At 42.8% G+C, this 23,853-nt stretch overlaps 2 protein-coding genes across 2 annotated transcripts in view; one reads left to right on the top strand and one right to left on the bottom strand.

The window, feature by feature from the left end:
* Positions 1–6,770, bottom strand: part of AVEN (apoptosis and caspase activation inhibitor) — a 173,383-nt gene extending 166,613 nt beyond the window's left edge. Inside the window, exon 1 of the mRNA XM_027569115.2 lies at positions 6,391–6,770. Coding sequence (XP_027424916.2) covers positions 6,391–6,633 — 243 coding nt within the window. The 5' untranslated portion in view covers positions 6,634–6,770. The remainder of the gene's footprint in view (positions 1–6,390) is intronic.
* CHRM5 (cholinergic receptor muscarinic 5) overlaps positions 1–22,174 on the top strand; it is a 72,910-nt gene extending 50,736 nt beyond the window's left edge. Inside the window, exon 2 of the mRNA XM_027569113.2 lies at positions 20,508–22,174. Within this exon, the coding sequence (XP_027424914.1) occupies positions 20,576–22,174 (1,599 nt within the window). The 5' untranslated portion in view covers positions 20,508–20,575. The remainder of the gene's footprint in view (positions 1–20,507) is intronic.
* The last annotated feature ends 1,679 nt before the right edge of the window (positions 22,175–23,853 follow it).

Below are 23,853 nucleotides of genomic sequence, written 5' to 3'. Positions count from 1 at the left end.
AACCACTTAATTTCTTTTTTATAAAAGTCTACAGTGGGGCGCCTGGGTGGCTCAGTCAGTTTAAGTGTCCAACTCTTGATCTCGGCTCAGGTCTTGATCTCACAGTCATGAGTTTGAGCCCCGCGGTGGGCTCTACGCTGGGCGTGGAGCCTACTTTAAAAAAAAAAAGTCTAGAGGGGTATCTGGCTGGCTCCGTCAGCAGATTTTAGGGTTGTGAGTTCAAGCCACATGTTGCAGGTAGAATTTACTTAAAAAAAAAAAAAAAAAGCTGGGCGCCTGGGTGGCTCAGTCGTTAAGCGTCTGCCTTCGGCTCAGGTCATGATCCCAGAGTCCTGGGATCGAGCCCCGCATCGGGCTCCCTGCTCAGCAGGAAGCCTGCTTCTCCTTCTCCCACTCCCCCTGCTTGTGTTCCTGCTCTCGCTGTGTCTCTCTCTGTCAAATAAATAAATAAAATCTTAAAAAAAAAAAAAGTAAAACAAAACAAAACCATCTAGAAAGTCATGCTGTGTTGTGGGTAGGACCAAATAACACATACAGCCTCTCTAAAGCTCACTTGCCCAGTGCTATGGAAAATAATTACTACTTTTCCTAGAGGAAACAGGCTTAGTAACTAATTCCCCAGGAAACAGACCTGGTGGTCTTAAATTATGAGCTTGCCATTTCTCATCCCAGCACCAGTTAAAACAAAGATGGTGACACTGTTAAGAATGACAACAATCAGAAACCATATTCTGCAAGTGGTGCATAGCCCCCACACCAAAAAATAAATAAATAAATAAATAAATAAATAAATAAATAAATAAATAAACAAAACAAAACCAACTCTCTGGGTAAATACATGTAATAAACTATCTTCCTTAAAAAAAAAAAGTAAGTAATGTGATCTTAGTCAACAGTCCCAAAATGGAGTATACATATAGCTGGGGATTCATGAAGATTTCTCAAAAAATATATGAGCAAGGATTTTTAAGTCTCAGATGCTCAGTCAATGTCCAAACTCTTTCCCAAAAGCCGTCCTAGAAAGTACTTGAGGACCGGCAACCCCTTCTCCGCCATTCTCACTCTGACTGTGATGCATTCCCTGAGCAAGCAAAGGGGTAATTTTTAATATAGGTGTAGATGTTGAGAAAGTGTAACTCTAAAGACCAGGTAACAAGTCCTTTTGCAAGTCATGAAGTTTCCAATTCTTTGCTTTCAACAAAATTGAAGGAGGACCTAATCCGGTTGTCAGCCGACAGACCTTTAAAAAAAAGTTTATAATAATGATTTTGGTATACAATTAGAAAGGTATTCACAGAATTGAGTGACACATATGATGAAGCTCCAACCATTACCATCTACTGTTTCTCAGTTCTTACACCTATAAAAATAAAAATTAGGAAGAGAATTGATTCTGAATCCTATCTCATTCAGGAATAAACAATATTCATCCATGGATACCTACATAAATTCATTAGAGAAAATGAGATCCATTCACAATAAAATTTTACCTTTATGTGTAATAACTGCTAATTAAAATAAATCGTATATTAATCAATGTAATCTTAATTCAACCGAAAAGAAAAAAATTTTACACCTAAGCCCTAAGGCTACAAGATTAAAAAAAAAAAATCAAAATTTGTTACCAGGAAGCAGAAGTGATTGCTAAAAAGTTCTCAGGTTTGAAAATATGTTACACTGGATAAAATTCTACAGAAGATGTGGAATTAAAACATGAAATAAAAAGAAATAATATAAATTTTCTCACTGCAGAAGAGCTTATTAATGTGATTCTTAAATGGATGATGGTGAGTTTCAAATCACTGTAGTATTTAGACTCCATCCAGGTATAAGAATGATGTGACAGTTCTATTTAAAATGTCAAATATAGGGGCATCTGGGTGGCTCAGTCGGTTAAGCGTCTGCCTTCAGCTCAGGTCATGATCCCAGGGTCCTGGGATCGAGCCCCACGTCGAGCTCCCTGCTCAGCGGGGAGTCTGCTTCTCCCTCTCCTCCCCACTCGTGGTCTCTCTCTCTCTGAAATAAATAAATAAAACCTTAAAAAAAAAGTCACTATACACTTAATTAATTAATTAAAATGTCAAGTATACAATATGCTGGAAATTTTATGTTCAATTTTATGTACAAGTAATACATAATTTATCAAAAAAATTTAAGCAGAATACTAGCAAAATGTATTAATAATGGAAATATGTAAGTGATATAATGGTCAGTGAGAAAAGCAGACCTCAAAACAGTATACATTAGCAAGGATAAAGATGCCGAAATAGTTTTTGAGGAGTGGTCTGCAGTGGCAGGGGAAAGGGCCAATTCCATGGATTACCAAGAACTAATCTTTTTTTTCTTCTTTTTGAAGACTTTATTTTTAAGTCATCCCTACACCCAATCTGGGACTCGAATTTACAACCCCAAGATCGAGAGCCACATGCTCTACCGATTGTGCCAGCCAGGCGCCCTTTACCAAGAGCTAATCTTAAAGCAATTTTCTTTTAGGACACTTAAGCACGTTCAGTTGCTAACCAAATTTACTTCAGGCTTTCTGAAAAGGGGGAAATACAGCCAGGAGGCTGTCAAGTGTGAACTGTAATAGGTCCTCAGTCTCTGTCTGGCTGACACAGTGAGGGGGACTCCTTTCAGCAACCATGAAGGAGCAAGTGCTTTGGAAACCTGCCAGCAACTTTGATTTGACATCTTTTCCTCTTCCAGGCTCACGGTAAACTTGACCATCAAAGTCAGAGATTTCCCTTTTACTGAAATAGAGCGATGAAAATGTCAAGGTCATCTAGGATTAATTATTACTCAGGCAAAGGATTTATATTATTGTTTGCAAAGCAAAACTTTGGTCAGGGAAAAAAAAAATACCTCCAAGTTCTTACTAAAAGCAGCTGCCGTATAAACGTGGAGCGAGAAAGCAAAGATCTGCTCTTATCCACAATAACTGAATACGGTATCAGTACTACTTCAAATCCTTATTAACATCTGGGACATCAGGAAAACAAAGTATGTGAAAGGATCACACAACAGTCCGCCACACATCCCTTTTCAAATCTCAAATCACTCCAGAGGCAGTTTAGGGAAGTAGCTGAAAAAACAGTTCTGGAATCAAAATGCCTGGGTTGAATCCAGGTTCTGCCATTTTCTGGTTGCGTGATAATGGAGGAGTTACTTAACCTCCCCTAACTGTGCCTCAGTTTTCTCACCTCATGCTAAGTGCTCAATAAATGTGAGGTACTAGGATACTAGGAGAAGGAAAAAAGAAAAAAACATTCCAAAGACTGCCATTAGGCCTGACACCCTCTCTGCTAGTAGCTCATCAAAAAGAAGAATTTAATACTAACAAATCCTAGCATATTTTTTTTAAGTTAATGACTACATCCAGGGCAATACCAGGCTTCTAGTGGATATTCAGTGAAGATAATTAGCCTTATGATATGCTTACCCAAACTCAAACTTAGCGTTTATGCCTTCTACAGAGGGAATGATTTACGTGCAAGAGACTAGCAGACACAACGTGCTCAGCAAAGTTCCCCTGGAGTATGACTTGTCTCGAAGTTGTTTAGTTTTATTTTGTCTTGATTTCCACGTATCAGCCACATGTGTGTAGTGATCCAAAGTAGAAAGCAAAAGGCGTAAATAGTATTAAATTCTGGAGTTAGGTAACTAACTGGTCTTTACTTGGCTAAACCTCTATTATGAATTTTTTTCTTTCTGATCATTTCAATTACTCGCCATTTGGGGCACAAATGCAACATGGAACATGAGAACAGAACAAGGGGGCCTCAGGCAGGGCAATCAATCTTGTCCCACTTAATCGTTAGGCACCAAGAACGGTATTCTTAGCAAGTCTAAAGATGACTGGTACTTCAGAATCTAAGAACTGGGAAGGAACTTAGAGGTTACAAACCATACCAAAATGAAGGAGTAATCCTTCCAACGTCTCTTCGTGCAGCTTGGACTGACAAGAGGAGGGCAGGGGTAACAGGTGGAAACTCTGTAGTCGCAGCTCCCTGTGATGACCCAAGCACCGGGCCACACATTCACACACGCTAACACACCGAACCATGAAACTGGGCATTGAAAAAAATCCCACAAGAAAATATAAGATAGGATTTTTTTAAGGCTATCCCAAAAAGGGATAAAAGCCTAAGTGTTAATAGAATTGGTTACAATATCAGCATATCAAAAAACATATTATTTACTTTCTACACGATATACCACCGTTTTGCTCAACTGAGTTCCACAGAGATGAGTAAGATAGAAGCACCTTCATTCACTCAATTCAAGAAGTTAATGACACTTGTTATGAAAGGCCTATGTGCCGGACGCTTCAGTCAGTACCAAAGGTACAGTTACTACAATTACTAGTAAAACATGATCCATGAAGCCAGAGTGTCTACCTTGTTCTCAGTAAAGTGGTGACTGGTTCACAAAAATGTAAGCGATAAAACAGAGTTGAGTCAAAAGCAGCTTGGTATAAACCCCGGCTCTGACACTAGTTATAAAAGCTTAGGCAAGTCAATTAACCGAGACAAACCACGAAAGACACTGGACTCCGGGAAACAAAATGAGGGTTACAGAAGGGATGGGAGTTGGGGGCGGTGGGGTAACCAGGTGATGGGTACTAAGGAGGGCACGTGTTGTGATGAGCACTGCGTGTTATATGCAACTAATGAATCATTGAACACTACACATCAAAAACTAATGATGATTATGTTGGTTAACTGAACATAATTTTTTTAAAAATGAAGATTTTATATATAAAATAGATATAAAATGACGTTGTTATAAAGTTTAAACAACCTTAAGTTGTTTAAGAAGTAAAGTTGTAATCAAGTTATATATACATATATATGCAATATATACAATTGAGCCTTGCATAACTCCCAGGATAGGGCCATGGAAAAATCTATGTATAACTTTTGATTCCCTAAAAACTTAACAACTAATAACCTATGTTGACTGGAAACCTTACCAATAACACTCGATTAAGACACATTTTGTATGTTATATGTATTAGATACTGTATTCTTACAATAAAGCTAGAGAAAACATTAAGAAAATCATGAAGAGAAAATACATTAACAGTAACCAAAAAAAAAAATCCCCATATAAGTGGACCTGCAAACCCATCTTGTTCAAGAATCAATTGTATAAAGTTGTTATAAGGACAAAATGTGTTATGTAGTGTGCACTACGTTAATCTGAGTTTCCATCATTCCTGCTAAACTGAACCTAAGAATTTCTTCACAGCACAATCAGATTTTACTTATTACCTACCTTAATCCTAACCAGGTTAAATATGTTACACTTAATTTTAAGTTTTCTAATTTTTTTCCAAGTAACTGTATTTCTGTATACAATTACTATCTTTAGGGACACCTTACCTACTACGCGCTCAAGATACTCCAAACATTTCAGTAACAGGAAATTTTGCCTCAACCAAAATTTTTTTTTAATCTATGAACGCGAGAATTCAAATAGATGACAGTTTTGTAGTACACATTTTTAAAATAACAGAACAGCTCATAAACAGACTGTACTGAAACCCCTTTGGCCAAAATCAATCGAGTAAGAGTTTGCCTATCATTCCCTACTCGAGCTGTAAGAAGTATCCTTCTATGAATGTGTGAATAAGGTCGATCACATTGCTATTAAAATTCATACCTGACTGCTGAAACATCTATTTCCAGATTGAAAATTTTTAAAAACGAAGGGCAGTAACTCCTGATTCCTATACATATATAATAAAAGAGAACTATGCTATTAAAAGAGAACTGTGCATCTGATCCCGCCCCGAAATACTATGGAGTCCAGTCCATGGGGGCATTCTTTCATTCAGTAATCCTTTATTATCCTATCATATGCTAGGCCTTGCACAGTGAACACAACCCCCACCCCCACCCCACCCCCCAAAAAATCCCTTCCCTCCTAATAACAGGAATGCCTGCCGGTACTGTAAGGCTGCCCAAGTCTCAGCTCCTCCAGACCAAGCCCTGGCCGCACCCCCACCCGATAAGGGTCAATCACACGGACACCCCGCCCGAATTCAATGGGTGCGCTAGCCTTGTAACCGTGAAACACAGCCTCAGTCCCTGAGTTCTTAGCTATTCCGGGTCTGAACCCCTCCAGCAGGCTGCGGACGCCCCGAGAGCCGCCACTCCCACCCCAGCTCCGGGTGGAGGTAGCCGGGGACGGGGGGGGGGTTCACCCCTAGAAGCGCCACGTGCACATCCGGCGCGCACCCCCGCCGCCCTCCGCTCGTCCCGCGCAAGCGCAGGCGCAGGAGCCGCCGCCGCCCGGCTCGCGCGCGCCCCCCTGCCTCGCGGCCCGCGCCGATCAGCCCTGGTCCCACGCGATCACACCCCGACCCCACCGGCCGGCGCCTCTTACCGGCGCTCTGGCCCCGGCGCCCCGACCTCCTGGCTCCCGGCGGCCGCCTCGCGGGGCGCCTCCTCCTCGGCCGCCGCGGCCGCCTCGGAAGCCCCGGCCGCGACCCCGGCGGCCGCCACTGTCCCCGCCGCCGCCGCCTCTCGCCACTGCCCCTGCGGCTCCCGCCCGGTCGCGGTCTCCGCCGGGCCGGTCACGGCCGGGCCGGCGGCCACGGCCGCCCCGAGCTCCTCGGTCCGCCTGCATCTGGCCGCCGCGGAGACGCCCTGGCCCCACCGGAAACGGGTGGCTCAGAGGAGCCGCGAGCGACGGGCCCCCGGTGGCGGCGAGCGCGGGGTGCGGGGCCGGGGATGGAAACCGGCCGCGGCGGGGGCGGGGCGGCCCGGGGCCTGGCAGGTGGGGCCAGAACCGGGCCCCGGGGAAGGCTGGGGCCTCAGACGAAAAGGCCCGACTTGGGAGAGGGAAGTGGGGGAAACGGTCGGTCTGGGGGAGGGCCGGTGGCTTAAGGATGAGTTATAAAGTAAATGGGTGGGTTCAACCGTTTGTATAATAGGAACTCGTTTTTGTTAAGAAAAATACGAATATGAATGTATTTGCATTAAAAAAAAATCTAAAACGTATATACCAAAATGTAATCAGAGGTTAACTGTATAGTGAGATTCCCAGTGAGTTAATTTTTCCCCGTTTAATCTCCTGATTTTCAAGAATGAATGTGTATAAATTATTAAAATTATTCTGAATTCAAGGATCAGGAGGAGGTGTGGAGGAAAAGGCGGGTGGGTCTCAGGTGAGAGGTGTGGCCTACAGCCAGCAACTGGGATGGCACAGAGCGAAAGTGGTAATGGACGGAAGGGCTCCCAAGTCCTGGAGAGAATTTTTGTAGAAATGACTACTTTAGCCCGCACTTAGCACGTAAGTGTTTAATTCTATCAGCCCTGTTAGGTGCTGCTGTCATCCTTACTTTGCAGATGACAAGCAGCCCTAGAGGTTAAACAGCTTGCCTTATGTGGTGAACTGGCATTTTAACACAAGCGGGCTCACTGCAGTCTATTCTTGTGTGTGTGTGTCACTTATTTAGTAGAAATTTTTGAGACTCATCATGACTTAATAATTATTTTTTATTACTATGTAGTAGTCCATTTTTCAGTCCAGTCTATTCTCTTAACCAGGGGGAAGAAGGGCAATTGGTTATATGGATACATGGAAGCCATTTTTAACTTTGTATTACAGAAACCACATAAAATAAAAAACGGGGGCTAAAATTCCCATCATCCAATCAGCACAGCAAAGCAAGTGACTTTTCCCCCCTTCCCAGTCCTTTCTTATAAACATATATACTTAATACTAGTCATTGCTTCTAATTGTCTATGTGACAGGCACACTGCTTGGTCCTGGAGATTTAAAAAAAAAAAAAAGCCACTGTCCCTGCCTTCAAGTAGCTCACTTCCCACTTTCCCTAAGGAGGATAACCTTGTAAACAGATGATTGCAATAGTGTGCTGAGTGCAGCGAAAGATTCAAGGTGAAGGCCCAAAGGAGGAAAAAAGCCCATGCCTAATGAGTAGCCCAAGGCCTTGTGAGAAATAGACCCTTGAGCCAAGGCCTAATGCTTAAGCAGGAGTTTGCCTGGTTAATAAGTGGGATATGGGAGCTTTCTAGACAGAGGGAACCACTGAAGGATTATAAACTGGAGAGAAACAGTCTTAAACATTGTGACACAGAGCATGGTTCTGAGTACTTCCTATATAACATTTCATTTAAACCTCACAGCAGCCTTATGAGGTTGTACTAGTTTCAGCCCTGTTTTACAGATGAAGGATCTAACAAAAGAACTTCCACGATCACACAGCTAGGAAGTAATTGGACTGGAACCTTGGGCAGTCTGGCTTCAGAGTCTATGCTGTTCACCACTACACTCAGAAAAATCATTCTATAGAGAATTAGAATCCTAGGCAGAGCCATTAGGAAACTACTTAATAGCCCCAGCCACAAATGATTAGGGTCTAAATGAAGTTGAGAGCCAAAGAGGCAAATAATGGGAGAATTGATAGGACCTCATGACCAGTTAGTTGTAAGTGGGGTGGGCTGGTGGTGAGAAGTTAGAGGTCATGCCCAGGTCTCTTGCTTGATGGTAGTTAATGATGCCACTAGTCAAGAGAGGGAATACAGTGTTGGGGGACATGTGTCAGGGAAGGTTGTCAGCGTAACAGTATTTTTTTACATTGTATATTGTTCTGTGTTACTTCATTGTCTTAATAAACATTTTTGTCAGTGGACACTATTCTTGCACAGTACATCGAATTTTTCTTTTCCCTCTCCACTGCTCCCCAGCCTTTCCCTTTGTCTTATTCCTCCACACCCTATTTCTCTCATTTTTTCCCATGTCTATACTTGTCAAATTAAGACTGTCAGTAGCACCCAGGATTAAGTTATTCATCCCCATGCTCAACTTTCAATGCAATAATCCACCTCTAGATAAACACTAAACAGGAAGATGAGAATAGTAACAACAAATGTATCATTTTCCCCAAGCACCATAAAGAAGCTAAGAGGAGATACAGACAGATAAGAAAGGCATTTTTAAGAATTCATTGGACAGGGCACCTGGACGGCTCAGTCAGTTAAGCGTCTGCCTTTGACTCAGGTCACAATCCCAGGGTCCTAGGATGGAGTCCCAAGCTCCTTGCTCAGTGGGGAGTCTGCTTCTCCCTCTGCCCCTCCCCCCCCTTTGTGCACGCCCTCTCTCTTTCTCTTTCTCTCTCCCTCTTGTGCTCTCTCAAATAAATAAAATATTTAAAAAAAATACATTGGACAACCTGGACCCTCATCCCCTGTGTGGCCAGGAACCATAATGTTTTGGTACATTATCTCTTCCTAATTCTACATTAAGTGACATAAAGTTGGTACTTGAAATGGGTCACAGTAGGAATTTTTACACCACAGAAACTGGCAAATTTTTGCAAATCAGGGCTTTGTTGGAGGTGAGGGTGGAACCAGTTGTAAAATATTTACCAGCAAACCACCATAATTTGGGCTCTCACCATGATGAAGATCCACATATTAATCTCACACCAGACAGCATAAATAAAGGTTTCAAACTTGGCCCATTTAGGGCTGGATAATCTTTGTGGTGGTGGCTTGTCCTGTGCAGTGTAGAATATTTAACAGCATCCCTGGCCTCTACCCACTAGTTGCTACCCTCTAGCTACACCTCCTCCCCCAAGTCGTGACAACCAAAAATGTCTCCAGTTTTTGCCAAGTGTCCCCTGATGGGCAAAAATCATCCTGGATGAGAACCACCAGCAAAAAGTGATTTAACTATATAACTATCCCACAGAAAGCCTCCAAAATTATGATTGAAAAGATGGACTTGTTTGTGGCAGTAGGAGCTAACATTTATTTAACACTTTGTGCCTGGCACTATTCCAAGCACTCTAAGTGTACTAACTTTCAATCTTCAGACTATTCCTATAAGGTAAATACTAGTATTCCTTTTTTTTTTTTTAATACTAGCATTCCTATTTTACAGATAAGAAAACTGAATCACAGAGGAGTTAAATAATTTGCTCCAACTAATAAGTGACAGAGTGGGATTCATACCCATTCAGTCTGGTTTCAAAGTCTGTGTTCTTAGGTCTATGCTGCAGATGCCACCAGATGTCCAGAGACTATATTACTCTCCCCTTTGCTGTCTGTCCATTTAAGATTTTCTTCAAATCAGCCAGGAGTGTTTAGGCTTAGAGAATTCAGAGATCCCCGGGCTAACACTTCCTAACTGGAAGGACACCTCTAGGGGAAGTTCTTTTAATCAAGATGTTGAGTATGCTTTCCTCTTTGATTCTGGTTCACTTGGAAAAGGAATCTATCATCAAGGATAAAAATGGCATTCTTGCATTGCAAGAAACCAGAGGTCTTTTGATTTTATAAATAACAAAGGGAAGGAAGATTTTCTGCTACTGCTTTAACTTGATAGTCCTGATTTTAAACATATACCATTGCATGAATAAAAAATTCAGTTTCCCTTAGGTAGTATTCATGAGCTATCAAAAAGGAAGTGCTGAATTACATAGGTAGCTCCTTTAGAAAATAAACTGGACTTTTTGCATATTTTTAAATATATATAACTTGATTTATTGAAAGTTAAAAAAAAAAAGAGGCGGCTAATTCCTTAAGGCAATTGTTCTCAAAATGTGGACCAGCAGCATAGCATCACCTGGGAACTTGTAAAAAAAAGCACATTCTCAGGCCTCACCCCAAATCAGAAACTGGGGATGAGGCCCAGCAATCAGTGGTTCACAACCATACCCCATCAGGTGGTTCAGACACATGCTCCAATTTGAGAACCACTGAATCAAGGTAGTATTTGAGCCTTCAAACATCATAATTCCAGGAAACCTCATAATTCCTAGCCTGACACCATAGAGCTTACAAGCTCTCACTGTTTGATGAAAGTGGATGTTATGATAGGACATAAAAATAAAAAAGTAATCAAAAAATAATTAAAAAGCATCATCCCTTTGCAAATAAATTTTCATGGAACAAAGGCATCTTCCTGATTCTTCTCTTCATAGGCAGATTTTCTACAGTTTTGTGGATTTCTGATGCTTAGTATATAAACAGCACAAACTGGGAAACATCGATAAGGGCTCTCACAAGAGGTCTTTGTATTTCGCAGGTGTTTTTCAGCAGCCACAGCCTCTGTGGAGGGGTGCTCGAGCTGCCCGGGGAGGGCCTTTGGCAGGAGCTCTCCTTTCAGGCCAGAATCCCCAGCCTCTAACCTGCTGAGGACATGGGCGAGTGAGCCGCCTGCCAGGTCACAATAGTGTCCCGGCCCCTAGAGCTGGAGTCAGGAAACCCCCGAAAATGAACGGGGCAAACTCCCCCGACATGAAGAATTCATGACTTGGCCCCTCCTTCTCTCTCTCTCTCTCCCTCCATCCCCACTCTCAGCTGCTGACCTTGCTTTCCATTTCACAGAGAAAGGGAAGCAATCAGAATAGAATTTCCACCAGGCCATTACTCACAGCCTCTCTGTATTAGCGCCCCTCTACCCTGCTGTGCCCTCTCCTACTACTACAAAGAGGTCTCGGCTCCCGTGCCAGCCCCCTGCCTCTATTATTGCATGAGGTCCTGTCCCTGTTCACCTGCTGGAGGACATCTCTCCCGCAACTAACCCCTCTCCTCCTACACCTCAGTTTTTACCTGCTAACGGATCATTCACGTGAGCATTCAAACATGCTAGACTTCTGCCTCTCTTAAAAAACAAAACAAAACAAAGCTCATGGCCCCACATCCTAATCCAGTTTCTGCTGCATTTCTGGACTCCCTTCCATAGCAGAGCTCCTCAGAAGAGTCATTGATAGCGCTGTTTCCAATCTCCTCCATTCGGTCTCTGAGCCACTCCACAAGGCCTTACCCACTACCACCTCACCAAAGGACCTCTCAAGGTCTCTCATGTAACTAAGTCCAGTAGTCAGGCCTCAGGCCCAGGCTTTCTTGTGGTATCCACCTCATTTGATACAGTTCATCATCCCTCCTCCTTGACGCACTGTCTTGACCCTGCTTCCAGAACAAAACCCTATCCTCAGCATTCAAAAGTAGATACATACACCATGCCTGTAAGTCTGTTGGGAAGACGTGGACAATACAGTCGGGAGCTCCTGGACTTGCAGATTCTCACATAAACCCATTTGGGCAGTACCTGCCTGCCTTTGTCATGTCATGGCACACATAGGAGATGAAATTCGCCCAGCTGATCCCAGCTGGAGGAGGCCCACCCGGGCACCTCCAAGGCCTGACGCGGCACGGTGCGTGCACGGAATGGCTCCAGCTTACGCCTTAATGTAACACAATCCCACCTGTTTTCCTGTCCTACAGGAAAAATACAGTCATTTGACATCCTGGGTGATAGACTTCTGTTTTTTTGTTAAGATTTTATTTATTTATTTGACAGAGAGACACAGCGAGAGAGGGAACACAAGCAGGGGGAGTGGGAGAGGGAGAAGCAGGCTTCCCGCCGAGCAGGGAGCCCGACGCGGGGCTCAATCCCAGGACCCCGGGACCATGACCTGAGCCGAAGGCAGACGCCCAACGACTGAGCCACCCAGGCGCCCCTGGGTGATAGACTTCTGTCATAAATATGCTACAAAGTCCCAACGTAATTCTTCTATCCTCTTTTTCTTAGAACTGTCAAAGTCTAACTCCCTCACTTCAACGACTATTGTATATATCTTTTATATGCCCCATGAAATCTAGCACAGTAGTACACACAGAATATGTTTTTAAAAACTTGCGTTATCAATAATATTGTAATAACTTTGTATGGTGACAGATTGGAACTACACTTATTACAGTGAGCATCTCAGAAAGTATAGAACTGTCAGATCACTATGTTGTACACCCAAAACCAGTATAATATTACATATCACCTATACTTCAGTTAAAAATAATACATACATGTTAGAAATTTTAAAAAGAGCACTCATTACCTTAAAATTCTGATCCAGATATTATTGCTTCAGCGACACTAAGAAGTCATTTCTTAATCACCATGTATCTTTGGACAGAGTTCTAGCAATCAAAAGAAATAGATAGACCTACTTTAAAATACAAACAAAAAAGGCAAATTCAGAACCTCTTTTACTCACACATTCCATCACTGGAAGTTCTTCCTGATATCTAACCCAATGCCACCAAGTGTGTTTAAGCTTACTTTCTCCTGATTTATCCTTGAAAAGGAAGGGGGGAGAAGGAGAGCAGCTCATGAATACTCTATGTAACAACATGAGCTGGTTATGATGATGTCCTGGTATCATTGGATTGTAGACGCTATTAAAGTTTCCACTATGGTTGCTATAGAAAGAGTGAAGCATGGTTCAGGCATAAAGCCTCTCAGAGAAAAGGTATTTCAGAAAAGCAAGGTCTAAGCTCATCTGCAAAATCTCAAAAGTCATCAAGGCTACTCCACAAGGAAAAGAATTCATTTGATACACAGTGTTACCTTTTTTGTTTTTTGCGTTGGTTTGCTTCCTTTGTATAATTTATTGGCAAGAAAGAAACAAGAAGCAATCTGCCAGAGTTGGGAACAAGGACCATTTTATTGTTCTGGGATTCTTTGTCTTCTGTTTGGTGGTGGAAAATAAACCAGGGGTGATTGTTTGCTCTCTGCTGATGCTGGCACTCTAGAAATAAACATACTCTCTATAAAGAGAACTTTTATTTATTTTTAAAGATTTTATTTACTTGAGAGAGAAAGAGAGAGAGAGTACACACACATGTGGGGGAGGGGCAGAGGGAGAGCAAGAGAGAATTTCAAGCAAACTCTTCACTGAATGGGGAGCCCAATGCAAGGCTCGATCTCACGACCAGGAGATCATGACCTGAGTTGAAATCAAGAGTCAGACGCTCAGCTGACTGAGCCACGCAGGTGCCCCAAGGAGTGACTCTTACTGGTTTTGGGGGTTGTGGAGAGAAATACAATATAAATAAATGGTTACCTGGGGAGTGAGAATTCATGAGTTCTTATTTGGTTACTCAAACTTTTAAAAGTTCCCATTTTCCAGAGTGAAAGCATCTGCCTTCAGCTCAGGTCATGATCCCAGGGTCCTGGGGATTGAACCCCGCATTGGGCTCCCTGCTCAGTGTGGAGCCTGCTTCTCCCTCTCCCTCCACCCCTCCCCACCGCTTGTGCTCTCTCACCCTCTCTTTCTCTTTCTCTTAAATAAATAAAATCTTTTAAAAAATAGAATAAAATCAATCATTCAAAAAAAATTACTCCTCCATAAACGTAATCTTTTACTCAAAAAACTTTTAGGGGTTCAAAAGTTTATTGTGGAAGACTATTATGCCTGAAACTCAGTTTTCACACTCAACTATCATCCACACACAAAAAATCAGTCCTTCAGTCATGGAACCTACCTCATGTACCATATGCCATTTTGACTGTGACAAGATCGATCCACTCCCACCAGCTTAGGAATGAGGAAAAAGTCATCCACTCAAATATGAGGCAGAGAAAAAAATGGAATGAATAGAAAGAAGCAAATCTGGAAAGGAAGTAGGTATCAAGTTCAAACAGGAAAAAATAAAAACTCAAATGTCCTCGAAGGCAGAGGGGAATCCAAATGTTATTGCACTCTTCGGTTGGAAAATTCCAATTTTAACAGCACCGTTATAAGCTACAGTTCCCCTTTTCTAGGAAGTTCAGAAATTACTCTCAGTCTTGCTATTTAAAGTCTAGTTCATGGGTTAGCAGCATAGAGAGAGTCCTCAGGAGTTAAGAAAGGTGGGATTGCAATCTCCACCCTTCTGCAGCTTCACTAAATCCTCCAGGTAATTCATAATAAGCATGCTACATTTTGAGAAGCACTGATTCTAGTCCTGGAGATTTTTTCATGTCCAACGTCCTTCCAGGTGACACCAACACTGGCCATCTATCGAATGCACCTTGAGTTGCGAGGATCTAGAGAGGTCACTGTTTTTCCATCCTGGCTGCTGGGGAGAATCACCTCAGGAACTTCAAAACGACATGATGCCCAAGTCTCTCCCACATAGGTTCTTGTTAACACCTGGGGTGGGACCTCCACATTAGTGGTTTTCAAAAGCTCCCAGGTGGTTCTAATGAGCTGCCTGTGACGAGATCCATTTACCTAGACTAACCCTTCATTTTATAATAATTAAAACCCCAAACTGACACCAGAATAGGACTTGGTGGTTTCCCTACATTACCTCATTTGGAGGTCCTCAAAATCTGTAAGGCAGGGAGAGCAGATATTGTTATACTCGCTTAACAGTTGAGAAAACTGAGGGCTCAAAGTTGGCTGAGAGCTGATTCCGTCACACTAACTGCCAGAGCAGCCAACTCACTGCTGTTTCTCTGGCTGTGAATAAGAGGGAAGTTGAGGTCTAAAATTCATACACCGTCCAATATTTGCCATTGCAAGTCTATAGGTAAAACTTGAAAGCATTTTACAGGGTAAATCATTAGTTCCAATCTCTTAATTTTATATGTGGGGAAACTGAGACCCAGAGATTTGTGTCAAATCACAAGATTTTAGCTGAAATGTGAACTCAGATCTCCATACTCATGGTTCAGTGTGTTTCCCACTAAACTGCATTTCCCAAGTGTGATCGACAGATGCCACAGGATACAAACAGATGTTCCTCAGAAAAAGCTTATGCGCTAAGCCACCTCTATGTTAAACCAAATTAAATAGTGTCCTTCACCTCAGGACCTCTCAGCCTTCTCTAAGCTCATGTGTCTTCTGGATCTCTGAGAGCTTTATATAATAGATGGTATTTTCTCAACTTCTTTTGACTCTGGGACCATTTTATCTTTCAGTCAAGGATCTTGAGTAGCCCTATTCTAATGAGCAGACTTTGAAGAAGACTGTTAACCTTGGCTCTCTTCAGGGTTATTCTGCTTTAGTGGTTGGGTACAATTTGTTATGCCCCTGAAGGTGGAGCATCAACTACCAAAACTAAAGGGCAAAGTATCATTAGCACCATGAAGCCTCTAAAACAGCCAGTTCAAGGCTGTGAGAGTATTGCCTCATCATTGTAGTCCGCCTTGTCCCTTGATAGACCACACCTCAGAACCATTCCCAACACAGGAAAAGTCATTTTCATGTCCTTCAGCTGGATGGCTACTTTGTAATGAGCATTCCCCTGTGTCAGATACTGTGTGAAACGCTGAATGAGGATTATCTTGTTTAATCCCGGAAACAACCAAATGAGGTAAGGACTCTTCATATCCCCACTTTTAAGCTTAAAAATCTGAGACTTAAAGAGTTTAGGTAACATGTCCAAAGTCAGACAGTAAACAACATAACTAAGGGGTTTTTTGGTTTTTGTTTTTTAAAGATTTTATTATTTTCTTTTAAGTAATCTCTACACTCAACGTGGGGCTCAAACTCACAACCCGGAGATCAAGAGTTGCATGCTCCACCCACTGATCCAGCCAGGCACCCCTGGAGCTAGGTTTTAAACCTAACGCTGCCCAATGCCAGATTCAGTTGTATGATTCAGCGACCACATTGCCACTATAAATGATCTTTTTTCCATTTATCAAACTGTTTATTCCTTTTATCACAGAAAAGAGCCTTTTGCTTATAATTTTTAAGAATTGTGGGGTTTAGCAAATCTAAAATGTGCAGTGCAGGCTAGGGGACAGGAAATTCCTGCAGGAGTCTTGTATCCAAAGGTAGTCTGGAGGCAGAAGGAATTCTGCCATTTCCTTTAAAGCCTTTATCTGATGAGCTGAGCCCCACCCACATTATAGAGGATAATTGGCTTTACTCAAAGTCTACTGACTTAAATTTTAGTTCCATCTAAAAAATACCCTCACAGCAATATCTAGACGTAGGGGTTTGACGAAACACCTGGCATCTGGAGATGACACATAAAATCAACCGTCAGACTGTGTGATATACAAAATCATTAAAATGTAGGCATCTTGCATCCCATAATCCAATTTCCTTATTTTTACAAATGAGGAAACAGGTCAGAGAGGCTAAGCCCCTGGCTCGACACATGTGCTCACAGGAGAATGTGCACATCCAAATCCCCAAAACCCTTCAGAAGTTGCTCACTACCTTCTAATAAAATTAAGTGGAAAAGTTAAATCCTTCCCAAACCCCATTTATTTCTATTTTGAAGACTTGATTAGAAAAAACCAGCAAGCAGTCAGTTCATTTTATTATTTCTCTCCAGACTTTTGTCCCCAACACCCTGGGTGTTAAGACGACCTTCAGAGCAGATGCGGAGTCTGGAAATAGCTGACATAGTCCTCCCGGAAGGTGGACTTCTTTTATCTCAAGTCCACTCCTGTGCTGCCTACCCCACCCCCTCAACTTCTCTAGTCCCACCTCTCCTCCGTGTCTCAGGCTCTCCAACCTGATGCCCCCCCTTTTTTTAATTTAAATTCCAGTTAGTTAACATGAAGTGTTATATTAGTTTCAAGTGTACAATATAGGCTTCCACACTTTCATACAACACCAGGTGCTCATCACAACAAGTGCCCTCCATAATCCCCAGCACCTATTAACCCATCCCCCCGTCCACCTCCCCTCTGGTAACCATCAGTTTGTTCTTTATAGTTAAGAGTCTGTTTCTTGGTTTGCCTCTCTCTTTTTTTCCCCTTTGCTCATTTGTTTTGTTTCTTAAATTCCACCCATGAGTGAAATCATATGATATTTATCTTTCTCCAACTGACTTATTTCACCTAGTATTAAACTCTCTGGTTCTATCCACATTATTGCAAATGGCAAGATTTCATTCTTTTTTATGGCTGATTAATATTCCATTTTATATATGTATGTATACCACATCTTCTTTATCCACTCATCAATCGATGGACCCTTGGGCTGCTTCCATAATTTGGCTAGTGTAGATAATGCTGCCATAAACATCAGGGTACACGTAAACCTTTGTATTAGTATTTTTGTATTCTTTGGGTAAATACTTAGTAGTGCAATTGCTGTATTGCAGGGTAGTTCTATTTTTAACATCCTGAGGAATCTCCATATTGTTTTCCAGAGTGGCTGCACCAGGGTTTGCACTCCCACCAACAGGGCAGGAGGGTTCCCTTTCTCCACATCTTCTCCAACACCTATTGTTTCCTGTGTTGTTGATTTTTAGCCATTCTGACAGGTGTGAGGTGATATCTCATTGTAGTTTTGATTTGCATTTTCTAGATGATCAGTGATGTTGAGGTTGATGCCTCCTTTTGCCTCTGGGCTTACAATCCCCTCTGAGGCTGCAACACTCTTTCCCCAGCCCTCCCACACACGCCCTCTTTGCCTAGATAAAACCCATTCATGCTTCAAGCCTCAGCTTAGACATCTTTTCCTCAAGGACTTCTCCCCCTCTCTCCCACAGGCCTGGCTTACACGTCCTTCCACGTGCCCTACGGCTTGCAGCGCCAGCCCCCTGCCATTTATTACCTGCTTCTTTATCTATACCCCTACCAGTGTCTTGTTCCATGGTATCCCCACTATTAGGGTCTGTCACATAAAAGACATTCAATACATATTGATTGGGGGAAGGAAGAAAGAAGGAATTTCTGTGGACAGTGAGACTTAGATCTGTCAACTCGAGAGAGTCTGGGATGGAAATTGCCCAGAGAATTGTAGGGTGTAGAGCAACTCTGGCCTGCCAGGTGCTTGGGAGTCAGTCTAGTGACCTGGCATCCGACGTACTTTGCCGTCTTTGGAATGCTGATAACACCAAGGGGTTATCAGTATAAGGCAACACAAGGCTAAACCAGGGTGATAGATGCAGGAATGGAAAGGGACCCGTAAGAAGGGTATTTCATGGATAAATTGTACTGCATTAGTTGGGATGTGAAGGAAGAGGGTGCAAGATCAGAAAGTCAGAAGAATCTGGCCTCTGGTACAAAACAATATCATCAAGTCGATTCCATATTGAATTTGAGGCATTAGAAAAACATCTAACAACGTAGTTGGAAATATAAAATAAAGCCGAGAAAATCCATAGCCCTTCACAAATTTGTCATCTTTATATCAATTACTGTTATCAGAGAAGGGTCAGGACCCATCATGAGGCAGAACAGTGATTGTCTACATGGCATTAAGAAGATTCTCCCTTCCCTATCTATCATCATATCATGGTGCCTGGAATTTTGTAATTAAAATAGTATTTTTCAGGGGTACCTGACTGACTCAGTCCGTGGAGCATGCGACTCTTGATCTCAGAGTCATGACTCCAAGCCTCACGTTGGGCATAGAGATTAATTTAAAAAAATTTTTAATATATCATCAAATACATATCGCATGCATATATTATATCTCTGGAAGGAAAAATAAGAAATGGTGGTAACAGTGGTTACCTCCAGAAAAGGGAGACTGAGAGCTTGGAGGTCAGAGGTGGGAGGGAGACCTATCTTTTACCATTTACACTTTTATAGCCATTGAAGCTTTTCATCATGTACATAGATGTTTAACCTAGAAAAGAAAAATTTTCTTTTACTTTTAAAAGTTGGAATTTGTCAGTGGTGTTGACTAAATTATATTATATCCATGAAATGGGATAATGTACAGTCATTAAAATGAAAAAAGAGCTCTGATCCAAAAGACATGCTGATACAAAAGATGTCCATTGGGGCACCTGGCTGGCTCAGTTGGAGGAGCATGTGACTCTTGATCTTGGGGTCCCAAGTTTGAACCCCACATCATGTGTAGAGATTACATTAAAAAAAAACTTTAAAAAAAAGATGTCCACAATGATTTGTTAAGTGAAAAACAAAATTCGGGGTGTAAACATTAAAAAGTCACCCATTTAAAAATAATTGTATTTAAATATTTGTTAGTATGCGCATAGGGGAAAGCACTGATTACCTCTGCAAGACTGAGTCAGAGGAGGCTTGTTTTCTAAGCTCTACATTTTGACATTGCTTGAACTTTTACAAGGAAATATTACTTTATAATCAGAAAATAAAATAATTTAAAACATTTCTACTACATCACAAATGGCCCAAAAATGGGGGGAGGTCATCATCTTCAGCAGCTGGGGAAAATTTCAACCCCTCTGTGCACATGGGGTGTTCGTGTATTAAGTCATGGAGAAGTATGATAAGATAGTCTTGCCTCACAACAATGCCTCAATAATGTTTATTAATTGAATCTGTAATTAAACGCAATAATGTTTAGTAATGGGATATAGAGTAGATACAACTTGTCTTTTTCCCCAGTGCATGATAGACTAGGTACTTATCACTGGGAACTTAAAAAACAATTTCTGCCCCTAAAGCCACTGCAATCAAAAGTAACTTCACATCACCTGCTTTCTTCTCTTTATTGCTCCCCAGTTACCCAATCTCCTTTTCCTCCCCCACGCGTCTTCACAGCTCACCTCTTCTTTAAATTGCCCATTGGAACCACAAGAGGGCAGCAGCCTCAAGAACAAGAAAGGCTCTCGGGCACCGGTACGTCTAAAAAGCAAAGGGATGATGCTGCTACAAACTGTCATCAAAACAGAGATTTCAGCATCTCGCTCTGAATATGTGTGTAACCACGTTTACTATCCTGTTGTAAGTGATAAACAATGAGTGGGAAAAAAGATCCGTGCTGGTGAGTGGAGCTAATATATTTCCCTCTCTTCCAGATGCTGACCAAGAAGAGGTGAGATAGAAAAGATATGGTCTAGAACCCAAGACTTAACCCTAATTAAGGATGGAAGGTGAATCTTACCACAATACGACCACTGTCAATGGCACCCCAGTAAGTCACCAGCCTTTGGAACGCCATGGGTTGTGGGAAGTCATCACCATTGCGGCTGTGACCGCTCTGGTAAGCCTGATCACCATCGTGGGCAACGTCTTAGTCATGATCTCCTTCAAAGTCAATAGTCAGCTGAAGACCGTTAACAACTATTACCTGCTCAGCTTAGCCTGTGCAGATCTCATCATTGGGATCTTCTCCATGAACCTCTACACCACCTACATCCTCATGGGACGCTGGGTGCTCGGGAGTCTGGCTTGTGACCTCTGGCTCGCCCTGGACTACGTGGCTAGCAATGCTTCCGTCATGAACCTTCTGGTGATCAGTTTTGACCGTTACTTTTCTATCACAAGACCTCTGACCTATCGGGCCAAGCGTACCCCAAAAAGGGCTGGCATCATGATTGGCTTGGCCTGGCTGATCTCCTTCATCCTTTGGGCCCCAGCTATCCTCTGCTGGCAGTACCTGGTGGGGGAGCGGACGGTACCACCAGATGAGTGCCAGATCCAGTTCCTGTCTGAGCCCACCATCACTTTCGGCACTGCCATCGCTGCCTTCTACATCCCTGTTTCTGTCATGACGATCCTCTACTGCCGGATCTACCGGGAAACGGAGAAGCGGACCAAGGACCTGGCTGACCTCCAGGGCTCTGACTCCATGGCCGAAGCGGAGCCAAGAAAGCCAGCTCATAAGGCTCTGCTGACGTCCTGCTTTAGCTGCCCTCAACCCACACTGGCCCAGAGGGAAAGGAACCAAGCCTCCTGGTCATCCTCCCGCAGGAGCACCTCCACCCCTGGGAAACCATCCCAAGCCACTGGCCCAAGCACCGAGTGGGCCCAAGCTGAGCAGCTCACTACCTGTAGCAGCTACCCTTCCTCGGAGGATGAGGACAAGCCTGCCACGGACCCTGTCTTCCAAGTAGTCTACAAGAGTCAGGCCAAGGAAAGCCCGAGGGAAGAATTCAGTGCCGAAGAGACCAAGGACACGTTTGTGAAAGCTCAAGCTGAAAAAAATGACTATGACACCCAAAAATACTTCTTGTCCCCAGGTGCTGCTCATAGACCCAAGAGTCAGAAATGTGTGGCCTATAAGTTCCGACTGGTGGTGAAAGCTGATGGGACCCAGGAGACCAACAACGGCTGTCGCAAGGTGAAAATCATGCCCTGCTCCTTCCCAGTGTCCAAGGACCCTTCGACGAAAGGCCTGGATCCCAACCTCAGCCATCAAATGACCAAACGAAAGAGAATGGTCCTCATCAAGGAGAGGAAGGCAGCCCAGACCTTGAGTGCCATTCTCCTGGCCTTCATCATCACCTGGACCCCTTACAACATCATGGTCCTGGTTTCCACCTTCTGTGACAAGTGTGTCCCAGTCACCCTATGGCACTTGGGCTACTGGTTGTGCTATGTCAACAGCACCGTCAACCCCATTTGCTATGCCCTCTGCAACAGAACCTTCAGGAAGACCTTCAAGATGCTGCTCCTCTGCCGATGGAAAAAGAAAAAAGTAGAGGAGAAGTTGTACTGGCAGGGGAACAGCAAGCTTCCCTGAAGAGTTAACAACTCCCCTCAAAAGAGTAACTGTGGCCAATTTCCTTTGATGGGTCTGCTGATTCTGGTGTATTTATTTTCAAAAAAAGACATCTGCCATTTGGGGCACCTGTGGACTTTGAAAAGGCTTAAGATCTGTCACCAAAAGGAAGGAGTCACAGCTGCCCCGAGTGCTACCATATTGAATGATTCTTGCCTATGACCAAGGTCACCTGATGCCACTGGAGTTTGCCATTGAAGAGACAGACGTGTGTCCCTTCCCAGGAAGAGGAACGCTGGGTCACGATGAACAGTGACGTAGGGAACTTTTGTTCCCTAACCTTTGGGGAGCAGCAGGGACTGGGTGGAAACCTTCCCTGTGGAAACCTGTATTGAGGTTTTGTGCAATATGTATGTGTCTATGAAGTTGTTCTCCTACCAGTGAGAACTGGGAGACTGTGTCACCTGTTAACAAGACCGACGTTCTACTGGCTTCTAAGACTCTATTTGTTTATAAACTGATCAGTTTTATGCAGCTATTATGTGTTCTGTACTGTGGTATGTTTTCTGTCCTTACATCTGAGTGAAGCTCTGCTCTTTCCTTTTCACAACCGATGCCAGTTCCTGGTACCCACTGAAACCATGCTGGTCCCCAGGTTACCATCCTTCCTCTCAGAATCCTGGGTCTGGAAGGACACTGAAACCTGATCCCCCCGCCCGGTCCTACAAGGGGGCTCTACTTTGCTAATAAAGATGGTCAAGTCTCCACAGTTATGTTAGTTTTTACCAGTGGGTATTTTTTCCTTTTATCTAAACAAATATTGTATATTCTATTTTGTGCCCGTGTGAGCTTAATTATTCATGCTCTGTTCTAAGACTACTTCACTGCATAAAGATCTTCTCTGGGCTACATAATCACAATTCCTTTGTTTTCAGAGGCCTTACTTTCTAATTTCTTCTCAAGGCCAACCTGAGACAAAATGTGGAAAACAAATTTGGGTTCACCCCACGCTTCCGAAATTCTTCCAGAACTCCTTTGCCTGCCTCCAATTTTCCTCATCCAGACAAAGGTCACAACCAGGCACAAGCAGGTCACCATGCTGCCTTCAGCCAGAAGTGCTGCTTGGAGGGACAGCAGGGGAAAGGTTTTCTTTCTTTCTTTTTCTTTTCCTTTCTTTTCTTTTCTTTTCTTTTTTTTCTTTTTCTCTTTCTTTCTTTCTTTCTTTCTTCCTTCTTTCTTTCTTTTTCTTTCTTTCTTTCTTTCTTTTTTAATAGGTCCTTCAAATCATGGCTCAGAAATGACTTAGCATTCCTCTTCAAATTCACTAGCAAAAATGAGAAGCTCAGAAAAGTACAGTTGAGGTCCAGTGAAGCTGGCTATAGTCATTAAAAACGAAAGCCTTATCTTGGAAAACAAAACGTAGATCATAGTAATACATAAAAATAACGGTTATCAAAATATCATACATTAGAGTATAAAAATGATCAAAAACTAAATTTAACTGCAATTTCTCTGTATATAAACAAACTGAATCCAAGGTGGGTTTTTTTGAAAATTCTGAGAATACACCAATGTGCAAGAAATAAACTATAAAACAGCACACACAATGAATAAAAGACCCACAAAGAAGGCAGCAGTGCAGTGCACAGTGAGGGTTTTAAAGATGAGGCCCTCCTGTCAGACAGCACCTTGGCTGATTA

The sequence above is a fragment of the Zalophus californianus genome, chromosome 6, assembly GCF_009762305.2.
Source record: "Zalophus californianus isolate mZalCal1 chromosome 6, mZalCal1.pri.v2, whole genome shotgun sequence".
Lineage (NCBI taxonomy): Eukaryota > Metazoa > Chordata > Mammalia > Carnivora > Otariidae > Zalophus > Zalophus californianus.
Note: the sequence above shows the minus strand (reverse complement) of the source record. Positions and strands in the feature narration are given on the sequence as shown.